Here is a 12,527-nt window from a genome sequence, read left to right as displayed (position 1 = left end):
CATAACATTTGCTTTACACATCAATGTCCCCTTTAGGATGCTTTTGTGTAGTTTCATCATCAGGTTGAAATTTCAATTTGTCCATTACTTTAGTTTATAAACTAAAACGGTGAACATGATGAACATTATATCTGCTAAACATCAATATTTTTGCATTTAGCTCAAGTACAGCCTCAGACACAGTATAGACTCTTATCCTTGTTGTATAACCAACACCTAAACCAAACTAACTTCGTCATCTAGAGGCAAGAGTGAACCCTCTCCAAAAAAAACCCATAGTCGACCCTTCAGAAGTGAACACTTAGTCCCCTACTCTCTTCTTCCATTTCTTACCAAAATACTTGAGCATACGGTCTTCAATCCACTCTTGTCTTACCTTCACCAGAACAACCATTTGATCTCCACCAATATGGTTTCAAATAAGGTCACTCAACTCAGCTGTCACTGAGGAACTTCACATTGCTAGATCAGCTTCCCTCTCCTCTGTTGTCATCTTTCTGGACCTTTCTGCTACATTCGATACAGTGAACCACCAGATCCTCCTTTATACCCTCCAAGAACTGGGAGTCTCCGGCTCTGCTCTCTCCCTGCTCGAATCCTACCTAAAATACCGCACCTACAGGGTAACCTGGTCTTTGTCTAACCCCTGTCAACTTACCACTAAGGTTCCTCAGGGCTTCATCCTGGCCCTGTCATTGGGTTCTCCTACCACAGCTACGCAGTTGACACTCTGATTCTGTCTTCTCCTGGGTCTGGAACACAGGTAGATGTACAAATCGCTGCTTGTCTGTCTGACATCTCTCAGGTAATATCTGCACAACACTTGAAACTCAACCTTGACAACACCAAACTGCTTTTCCTTCCGGGGAAGGCTCTAAGAGCTTACCTATCAACATTGGCACCTCGGTTGTTGTTCCTTGGACTACAAGGAATCTGGGTTTGACACTGGATGACCAACTGTCCTTCATTGCCAGCATTGTTGCAACAGCCCGCTGCTGCAGATACACACTTTACTATTTCAGGAGGATTTGTCCCCTACTGACCAGAAGGCGACACAGGTTCTGGTCCAGGCTCTTGTCATCTCACACCTTGACTACTGCAACTGGAATACCTACATGTGCAATCTGACCTCTACGACTCATGCAGCAGTCCAACTGGTATTTAACCTACCCAAGTTCTCCTACACTACACCGCTCCTCCCACTGATTACCAGTGGCTGCCCGAATCTGCTTCAAGACTCTGCTGCTGGCCTACCATGCATTGAATGGATCAGACCCTTCCTTCATCCAGGCCATGGTCAAGCCATACACCAAAGCTTGCTCACTTCGCTCAGCATCTGCTACTCCCTCACTGCGAGTGGGACCAGGATACCCCTCAAATAAAACCAGCCTGTTTGCTATCCTGGCTCAAAAATGGTTGACTTATTTCTGTATGTAGTACCTACATTGGTTTTTCTTATTTGATGCTATTGCACTGCACTTAAAATGATTATACCTATATTGAAGCTAATGTACTTGCAAGATTCTTACTGTTCAAAGTTGTATCCTCATGATTGTTTGCGTTGGACAAAGGCGTCAGCTAAATGTAATATAATGTCATTTAAACCAAACACTAACCTTGATTGAACCTTTTCTAAATAAAAATCCTGATCCTTCTACTGTAAATCAGTTCTTAACTGCAATGCAATCCCTCCTGAGAAATACTGATGTACTATAAAGGTTTAAATAATTTGTTCTTCAAACTGAAAAATATAATCTGGGGGCAGCAATTCAGATGAAGTGTTTCAGGGAACACAGATTTCTCAGAATAAATAGTTGACAAAAATGTCTTGAATCATGGATGTATATATAAAAAAATAACATGGACCTAATGGGAAATTTGCATTGGAAGAGAATTGAATGCAGCCAGTTACAAACAAAAGCCCTGAGGCTTGTTACATTGCTTTGCCTGCAGGCAGAAGGAAGAAAATCATATACAGTTAAGACGTACTTCCAGAAAATAAATATTAATGTCTCTTTTAATTATGGTTTCAGTGCTATTTGCTCACATTGCTTTTTGTATCACACACACAAACTGAGACTAATCATCACACCCTTTGCTGATACAAGCACTGAATACATTCAAGACATCACAGGGTATAAAAACAGCATTATTGTCCTCCCTCTGGGTCAAAAATGCTGGAGACAGGATGACGTAAGGACTAAATATCGTACAGACAGTGAGAAGCAAGGTGCTTCACATGCTTCCTCCACTTTAAGATTCTGACATTCACCGATGGTCTCTTATTTGTTCTTAGGTAAGAACAGATTCTACACACACTCAAAGGCACACTTTTGAGTGCTGACATGTTTGAAATGTGTTATTGCATTGTGTTCAATTCTGCAGTTGTATAATAGTATGGAAATAAATTAGAATAATATTTATTATTATCTTTTTCATTATTATTATTATTTCTTTTCAATTTTTTTTACAAAGAATCATAATCTTTTAAAATAAATAACCATTACAATTACACTTACATTTACACCAATATGTTAATTAGGAACCATGCTCTCCAATTTCCAAACTTTGTGTTTTTTACTTCATCAGTTGGGCGCCCATGTCGGCTCATTTGGCGTTCACTTCCTGCAGAAGTACCTCCACTTCAGAACTATTGAAGTTTTATTTTTGTTTTTCCACGTTTAGCGTCAACCCCTCTACCCCCTTAGACTTTCATTTGGGCGTCATTCTTGTCTAAATTTTCCTAAAGTCTTTTTTTTCACTATACTTGCTAATTTGGATCAACTTTCCCGCACTTTCAATTTATGATGTCAATGGGATTCATCATTATAGGAAGACTGGTGCGAACAATTCTTCGGTTTAAGAGCACGTCATGAATCTGACGTAGACTTTTCTCAGTACCTTTCTCAAGAGCACCTTTGGAAGATATTGGTGACCGAGGCATCACACGTGTAGAGGTTGACACTATTCCCCTGGATCCCCTCCACACAGGCGCTCTGCAACTCAACTAATCTTTTTGTAAAAGCTCCCCTCAGTTCAAAGGTTCGATCTTTCCGTTGTGATGACTCATCAACAGATTGTGTTTGAGGAATGAAGATGCATCAGATGTGTGAGCTTTCAGAAACCCACATCTAGTGAGTCAATGCATCAATCATCTTGCCAAGAAAATAAACCTGTTTTAAAATATAACACTACCTGCTCACTGCTAATCGGAACATAATGCAGTGTTGCTTGATGGTTTCTTAGAACAAAATGACTCAAACTCTACAGACAGGTCTATTGATTTGATGTAGTAAAAGCCCACTGACAATCTCCTGGCCTTATTGGCCATGCACAGCCCAGTCTCAGAATGAACAATAATTACATGGCTATAGTACTTACATGGCAATTTAACGAAGCATAAATTGCTTTAAGTGCATTATGTTGGGCTTCATGCATGAGAACAAATGTCCTTATTTTTGTCCATATGCAGAATGTGTTCTTATTTTGTTGGTACCCATGGATTTCTGGGATTCACCAATGTTTTCTTGTTTTGCTCTTCTCTTTTTTTGTTTGTCAAATGCAAGGAAACATAAGTATTCCATTTGAGGAACATAAAAAGACACGTATCATATTATGAAATGTAGATTATTATCTGTTTTAGAGTCGTTACAATAATTTGAATTCAATTTGTGGGATTGTCCATTGATCCCATTTAATATTATAAAAACCTTTTGGATGGTATTGTGTATGTGCATCTTCTGAATGGCTTACATACTGCTCTTAGGTGCTTTTTGATTTTCTTGTACCAGAATTTATGTTCTGAAAAAACACAAGTTTATTTAACAACGCTTTGATTTTGATTTGAATCTCTCCAATACTTGGGCATGTGCCAGAGTATTTGCACACGGCAAAACACCTGCCTTTATATAGTGTATGTTGTTGTTGCTGCATGAGGCCCTGTATCACCGTTAGCTATCTCGGATAAAAACAGTCGAAACTTTTACTTTTGTGGACTCGTATCAGACTCCATCCATAAACTAATACATTTTCTTTTAAATGGCTAATCACCATAATAATGTTATGGCCATTTTCTACCTCTTGTGCCTCCCATTAAAATAAATTAGTAAGGCTGACTAATTTTATATCTGCTGTTTTATTGACAGGATGTAAATCAATGCCAATGATTTCTTCATGAGCTGTTAAGTTAAGCACTTTGAGTTTTGTTTACGCAAATCAAAAGTGCGCTTATAAATAAAATGTATTATTATTATTATTATTATTATTATTATTAAGTTAAAGGGAAACTTCAGTATTTTTCAATATGGACCATATTTTTCCAATGTCATTTGTTGAAGTGACTAATGGGGACAACAATTTTTTGAAATTGGTCCAGTATTGAGCGAGAACGCTGCAACTGCGGAACAGAAGATTTTCAATGTTAAGACTGAATATTTTGCTGATTTCGACAATGTGTATAAGGTCCTGATATTTCAGTTCAGCAGGTTTTGCATAAAATCAAACCAAGTGTTTCACGACTGTCAGCTGCAGTGCTCTCGCTCAATACTGGACCAATTTGTTTTTTTAAGTGTTGTCCCCATTAGCCACTTCAATTCAAGCTACCCTTGAAGTGTCATGGCTCTGTCCAAAATGTTGTTTTGAAACAAAACCTTAAATTTCAAGATGCATATATTACAAGATATTATAAAACATGATTAACTAAAATGATCCCCTCTATCACATCTAGTACCTCTTCTACCTGCTCTAAGTGCTCTTTTAGATTGGATTTGCGTTTTAGATCTCTGGCAAGTAAATAAGAAAATAAAATATCACTCCCACTCTCTTTGAAATACAGTAAGTTCACCATAAAGACTGGAAAGAGTAGGAAACAGCTAGTCTGGCTCTGAACGAAAATCACCTACCAGCGCCTCTAAAGCGCACTAATTAACAGGTTTTGTCTCATTTCTTTAATCTGTACCATAACCAAAATGGGGAAAAATGACACTTTACTGTGAGGTTGCCAGGCAACTAGCAGAGACTTCACAAAGTTACTAGTCCTGTCCAAGGAATAGTCCAGAGACTATTATAAAACCACAACATGTTGTGAGGAAAAAAGTGAAATCCAAAAGCAGCTCTGAATCTAATTCCGAATCAAATCCCGAGAATGTATTCGAACACGAACTCCCGACACTTGATGCTGACTATCAGACAGTATTGTTTTTTTTTACCAGGCCTTTGTTCCTTTCAGGGAATCCTTTGAACCAAAGTAGCTTTCAGAGCGAAGTGATGGGGCATTGCTCTCTGTGCAGTGCTGAAATTACTCCGCTTGAGAAGCTTTTATACGTTGGTCTCTGGAGACAGAGGAGAAACTGCAAATGATGCATACTTTGTAGCATTCATGATGCTGTTGTGAATGATAATGTAATCACTGCTTTGCTTTATACACAGCGGTTGTGTGTTTCCAAAAATACCAGCTAAAATATAGAGAAGTGAGGTCAATGTACTATATTGTAAAAACGCTTATGTTAATAGGGATTTTCTCTAACTATTCCTTACTTTGTTGTTAGCAGTTTAGAAGAGTGACAGATGAGGATCCATCTTCAAGCCACAATTACAGATCAGATTCAGGGAGCCAAAATCAATGTACAACACTGAGGATGTGGATTGATTGTTGTGTTTAACATGGGGATCCTGTAGTGTCTCTAACTGTTAGTTACTGCTCTCTCAAGGGTGCAAGCAGTGTTTTTCTTTTCTTGGCAAGATGCTGCTTATGCATCATATAAGTCATTTTTATTACAAAGAGCAGAAAGTCTAAGGTGCAGAGCAAGCAACAATCGCTGACGAATACAACACCAGACGTATAATAAGTCAAACATGGAGGTCATACGTCAGTGCAACATTTACAACTAGAAGGGAAGCATCTCTAAAGACATACCGCTAACTGAAACTACACCTATACCACCCGAGTGCTACTTGTCTACAAAACACTGAGTGTGGACTATCAAATGTATTTCATTCTACTCAGGTTTAAGTTCCCCTTAGCAACCTGTGCTGTGCTTTGATTCCTGCTAAGTGGTTTCCCATTGTGGACACTGAAATCCAAGGCTGTAATGTGTCTGCAAGGATCACACTAGCACAATTTGAAGGTCAGAATTTAAACTCCTGGCACCCATTTGGGCAACCATAAAATCTGAAGGCACCGTCTCCGGAGAAATGCTGCCTTATTAAAGCCAGGCGGAGATCTACCTCTTGTTTTTCTGATGATGTTGAAGTGATTTTTACATGACTGATGAAGTGTTCATGTGTGACCTACTTCATTGAGGATTAACTTTTACATATTGGTCACGAATGTACTTGTCAAAAATATGCTTATTACATACGCACATGAATTGTGTGTATTCTACATTAATAAATTATGATAATTGTCCAAATCCCTGTTAATTGTATTACTTATTGTCAATATAGCCTTTGGGTTTGGAATCTGTCTCCTCATCAATATCAATGTTCCTACTAGAAATTGTAATGCACTGAATTGTTTGTTAATAACTACACTAAAATAAAAAAACGCGTCCATTTCTTACGCTAGGAAGGAGTTTTGCTGAGCCTCTGTAGGACCCATCCTACCAAGGAGGCATCCTTGACTTCAGAAATACTTTTTTTATACAATGTTTTTGGTTCTGTTTGTCAACAGGACTACGGAAATAATACTGACCTGATATTTTAATCTTGTGGAAGGGTGTAGCATGGGCCAAGGAAGAACCCGTTACATTCTGAATCACAAGGCGGATGAACAAATTATTAAAATTATTAAGTAGTAAAATAGGAAATAAGAAAGATATACCCACACATTTCTGCATGTATGCCAAAGCTTGGAAAGAATCACTGCTGCAAAGATTATTGTTTTGCATGTTAATTTAAATACTTTTCTTTTTCATTCATGTGTTCATAGAATTCTGTAGATTTACTGCAGAAGCAAAGCACAAGAAGAATCAACACAATCATCCCAGTAAGTAGAAGTAAATCACTTCGCAATTTAAGTTTAAAGAAGCCTTAAACTTCTTATTTTGGAAGGCGAAGCATGAATCGTTTTATTTCCACTCGACACCAGAGCCTCCTGTAGAAGGTGTCTAATACTCAATACACAAGACTGGAACTGGAGACGATTCAATGATATAATCAGCACCTTTTAACCTACCCTTTGAAAGAGTAAAAAGGATATAAAAAACAACAACAAGTATAGGCAGAATAAGTAGAGGGCATGGCATGCACAGGAAAGCAGGTATCTCAACAGATCCATGACAATAGATGCTAATGAAAATAAATCAGTTGTCCCCACAACTTGCTAGCCATGTGGCCTGGGACTGAATCCTGTCTGACCTGATCCTCTCTCTGCCAACCTGCCTTTAGTCAATAAAGGACAAACAGAATGACCACTGACGTTCTAAGTTTGTGTTGTAAACAGCCACAGTAGTAACTGACTTGAAAGCACAAAGCAAATCTTCTTTTTCCACACAGCAGAGAAGGAAATAACTGGATTTACATAACTGTCAGAGAGTACAAAAGCATGTTTGATATGTGCAAATATGATCACGTCTTTGCTGACAAAACACACGGTTATTTAAAGAAGTGAAAGCTCATATGTGCATTAGAACATCAACTTGTCTCCTTACTGAAATGAACTAAATGTGCCCTGCTTGTCAGAGAGAAGCCTTAGTCTTCTTCTTCCTGTGTTCTCTGGGAAGAAATAAATGTTCTCTACTTTGGACGTGCTCTGGGTTCATATCATCCCTTGAATGATAACGGGTTTACAGCAACAGAAATAACACCCAGGGGAAATTAGGGGGCTGCGGTGGCTATCAGAGATAAATTGAATTTGTGCAAGATTATTCTGATCCACTTCCTGCTGAAATGATGAGCGCCTTGAGTGGGGATCGCTGCCAATCAAAGCGCTGCACATCAAAGCGCCGCACTCCCATCTAATTGGTCGACAAAGCAAAGAGAGGTATGCACGATTTCTATCACGCTCACAAAAAGGCATCCTGTCCGGTAGCAGCACTGCCTTGTACACCAACAATTACCTAAGGCTGCGTATTATCAGTGGGACTCCCAGTGATGAAACATGTGGGTTGGCCTCTCCTTGTAATGTTGCTGAGTTGCCATAATTGATCTCCCTGGGTTTACTACTGACGACTGGACAACACTTTTAATGAGGCAGGGGGAGACGAGTTTGACGCATGCCTCCAAAATAGCTGTTTCAATCCAATTCCTCCCCCATTTACTATTGTGACATTTTATCTGTAATGCGCTCCATGCTGAGAAAGTACTTTCCAAACACCTCACATGACAAGTGGAAGCCACTGTGGATGCACTCCTCCCTGTGTTGAGCACTTCTTTTTTTTGGATGGAGAGCTGAAGCTTCACACTATGAACAAATCAAAGAAGCCTCCGCAAGTCCACTTAGTTCCTACAGAGCTGAGTCAATGGATTGATGGAGACTCAACAAGCTTGTGCACAGAGAAAAGCTATTTTTCTTTCGATGTAGAGAAGTCTGACCTCTCTTTTGCCTCTTTTTTGGGCCACCATGATGGGACGACTGGAGCAATGGTATCAGCAATTTGTCGAGGTAATCGACATCATCCATTACGGAAAAACATCGATTTGCATAATATGTGTCGGCCAGTTGCAAGAAGATGGCTGCGCCCGGGCAAAGCATGGATTCCCCCGGAGAACAAGCTGCAGCTAAATGCCCACAATCCTCTAAATTCTAGGAGTATTTAGACAGAGACCCGACACAGTGGTGCTCTTTAAGCTGTGCAAATTGTAAATGGCTATGCTATGGGCAAACACTTGAAGCGAAAGCATCCCGGTACGAAGCGCTTTGTCAAGACATCGGCGGCCGCAAGACAGCACCTGTTTACTTTTTATACCCATCAAAGCCTGATATATTAGCATTATAAACATGCGCAATGTGTTGCTGTTGGTAGTAGTTACTTAAAATAGATTTTTTTTTATGTTTCTTAATCGCCCCCATGTTAAAAGTAATTTCTGCACCACTGCTGGGATGGTAACGTTGGTATTCAGCTGTTTTTATATTTGTCGTTTACTTGCTTTATTGCTTAAAGTATTGTTACAGAAAAAAATATCTTTAGAATAATCAATTAATTAATTAACCAATTGAAAAAATTATCGTTAGATAACTTGACAAAAGAATAATTATTAGGTGCAGTCCAATTTTAAAACTATTTGTTGAATGATTTAATAGGATAGAAGCATCGCCTACATTTGAACTTTCAAATTGGCTGACATCAGATTTCTGCTACTTCTTTGTTTTCCTTGCTGTATGAACAGCAGTTCTGGTATGACTCCTGCCATTCAAAGCTTCCAACCTCCCTATATCTACTGGAATAAACATCTCAAAAGGGAACTCCGATTTGATACATCAGTATCAGTTTACCAGTATAAAGAGTGTGACTCAGACTTTGAAAACAGTTGTTTGTCTTTGGCTCTGGAGGAGCTTTGTCAAGTCTAAGAAAAGAACCCTTGATGATGTCATAAGGGATATCTCAGGCTGGGCTCGGAGAATATATTTTCCTGCGTTAAACCTGCATGTGGAGTTTTACAGATGTAGGCATTTACCAGATAGTGGAACAAAAGACATAAAAAAAGTATTAACACAACACATACTCTGCTGCGATGAGTCTTTGCTGCCATTGCAGTGGTGAATTCCATATCTAGCCACAATAGCGCGCTCTGTATTGGGTTTTTTATGTAGTGATGGAGATTACGTACTGTACAATGTTTCCATGTTTTCAAGGCACGCTGAATGCACACCGTGTTTAAACAATTTCCCCTTTGGAGACAATAAGAATCTTAATTATTGAGTTGTGTTATGAGAAATGTAGAATGCATTGTTTTGGAGCTTGACTCACACCAAGGACTCAAAGTCAGCACATCTGAGGCTCTGCTGCATCAATTAATGACCATTATTTTTAATCTGTCTGTTGTGATTTGAGATTGTGATTCTACTAATTTGAGGTATATGGATCGGATAAAAGTTATTTTAACGACATTATCAAAGAAACACAACCAGCGATTCATTAGTCTGTCAATACTTTATGACTTCCCTACCCTGTCTGTGGCCCCCTTCAGTTTAACTCTCAATCTTTAAAGACAGGTCACAAATAAATGCTTTCATTGTTCTTTTCAAGCCTGATGTAATGAAGGAACATGTCACCCAGTGCAACGGTGGAGCTCAATGGTGGTGGAGGAATAAGATGCAGACTTTAGCCACACGGACAACCCTTGTGTTGGCAAATATAAAAATATCGGCAGTTTTATCTTTCTCACTGTCAAAGTAAATTAGATAGAACATCACAATAAAAACTTAAAATGTAAACTGAGCTGCTTACACTATAGGTAAGGCAGACAATATGCTTATAATGCTTGGAAACTTCTTAAAGGAACAGTTCAGCCCAAAATCAAAAATACTTATTTTCAATCTAGATTGTTTTGGTGGGAGTTGCTGAGTGTTGGAGATATTGGCGAAGGAGATGTCTGCCTTCTCTCAAATAAAATGGAACTAGATGGCTTGTGGTGCTCAAAGCGACAAAAATAAAGAATTGTGATACGCAGTCCTGTATCATCGTGCAGAAGGAAGCTACTTATGGACGAGAAGCTCGAGACAGCACTTAATGTAAACATTAAACTTTTGTTAGGTTGCCTCATTAGAAAGTGCATTTGTTCCCATCAGAAATAAGTGTTTAATTATGTACACAGACAGAAAGTCCATTTGTCATGACCCTGGCTTTTAGTTTGTCTGTTTCCTGTTTTACTTTTGTAAAGAACACTGACCTTGTGTAAGGTCTCGTTTTACATCCTGTCTTTGTGTGTTTTCCCCCGACCTGATATGATCCTCCTGTGTCTAATTGTTTGCAACCTGCCTGTTGTGTGAATGTTTAAACCGCACCATGACACCATTGGTAAACTTAAAACAAAACAAAAAAGACACTTCTGACCAAGATAAAAACCAGGTGTAGATTTAGTCTTAATGTTCTCACCTGTAGCGCCTTCTGTTGGTACGGTCATCTCCCAGACGGTGATCACAAGCACCATTACAAGTAGAGCCCCTTTACTTCCGATCTGCATGTATCGCTCACTCATCCTGGGAAAAAGAAAGAGGAGTTGACATGAGTAGTTTTAACCTATGACGTTGTTACCTTTTTAGAACAGCATTATACAAGCGCTATATTTAACTGGTACAGGAAGAGGGTGCTGCTCCACTAGCTCACAGTTTAACTTCACAATTGTTTTAGCCTGTCTGAATGCATATTTGCTCTTATCAAGAAGAGATACAGGCTTTCATCCTTCTTCTTGCTTTTCAAAACAAACTACAGCTGTTTATGTGCCCTAAACCTTCCTTCCCCTGCAACTCCTCAAGGACTTTACAGAAGGAACACGAACAGAAGGAACACGAACAGAAGGTGAAGACCCTCTGCTGCCCTAACAGGCTTCAGTAAGCCTCTCTCGGCTCTACAGCAGAGTGGAAGAGAGCAAGCAGGCCGCAGTGGCTAATCCACCCCTCCACAGCACGCTTTCCTCTGTACTTCCTCTCCCTAATGAAGTGTTGGAGCTCAGGCCACACTGCATACACCATCTGGCACAGTGTGTTATCATTGACAGACAATGATCAGATTTCAAACGGGGATGCAGGAGCGCTACGGTAATTACTGGAAGAGGCATGGTATCATATGGCGTGAGCGTACAATGTTACAAGCTGCGTTTATGCCTTATTTACCGCCTCTTATCTGGTTGCCTCATTGACGTATAGATTGGCCAAACCTCGTTGGGGTTCTCATATTATTTGTGTAATTAAGTTTATTTTGGAAGGGCGGACATGACCTTTTTGCCCAGACTTTCCCAGTGTCACCAAGGAATTAGAATCAAGCGATGTGTCAAATAGCACAGACAAGGAGACGCATGAAGATTATCAAGACATGCAGGTAACACAAACACAAAGGGAAACAATTTCTCATACTGATTACTTGCACATATCAAAACGCATTAAAAACAATTGTTGTCTTTGAACTTTTCTGAAATGATACAGCAGATGTATAAATTATGTGTACACATGGAAACCGTGAGTACACCTTTCCCCACAAACTGCAATAGCTGCAGGTGATAAGATGAGGAGAATGAATATAAATTGAGAGACGGGTAACATTGTTTTTAGGTCGTTTGCCATTTTTAGTGATTGTGTTATTTTGTCAAATTTCAATCAAAGGCGCATTTACAAAATGTGTTTTATTTAAATTCAAACGATTATATACCAGTTAATTATAGTTTCATCCTAAATTAGTGAACACTTAAAGTCAGTGTAAAGTCAGTTTCAACATGAGCGCCATGCATAAATCATTAGCTGTGATTCCATTTGTCAAGCAAATTTTAAACGGATTTTTGAAATGTTGCAAAAAAAAAAAAGTAGACGTGTTTCCATCGACTGGTTAAACTCAGCTAGAGCGTAGTTTCGGCAGAAGTTGGGGCTATAGGCT

The 12,527-nt window shown here is 39.1% G+C and overlaps 1 protein-coding gene across 2 annotated transcripts in view; it reads right to left on the bottom strand.

The window, feature by feature from the left end:
* Positions 1-12,527, bottom strand: part of LOC115028108 (chemokine-like protein TAFA-2) — a 75,262-nt gene that overhangs the window by 21,172 nt on the left and 41,563 nt on the right. For both annotated transcript variants that reach the window (XM_029461527.1, XM_029461528.1), the window contains exon 2: positions 11,037-11,140. In XM_029461527.1, coding sequence (XP_029317387.1) covers positions 11,037-11,139 — 103 coding nt within the window. In that variant the 5' untranslated portion in view covers position 11,140. The remainder of the gene's footprint in view (positions 1-11,036; positions 11,141-12,527) is intronic.

The sequence above is a fragment of the Cottoperca gobio genome, chromosome 23, assembly GCF_900634415.1.
Source record: "Cottoperca gobio chromosome 23, fCotGob3.1, whole genome shotgun sequence".
NCBI classification, from domain to species: Eukaryota; Metazoa; Chordata; class Actinopteri; order Perciformes; family Bovichtidae; genus Cottoperca; species Cottoperca gobio.
This window is presented reverse-complemented; position numbering and strand designations above follow the sequence as displayed.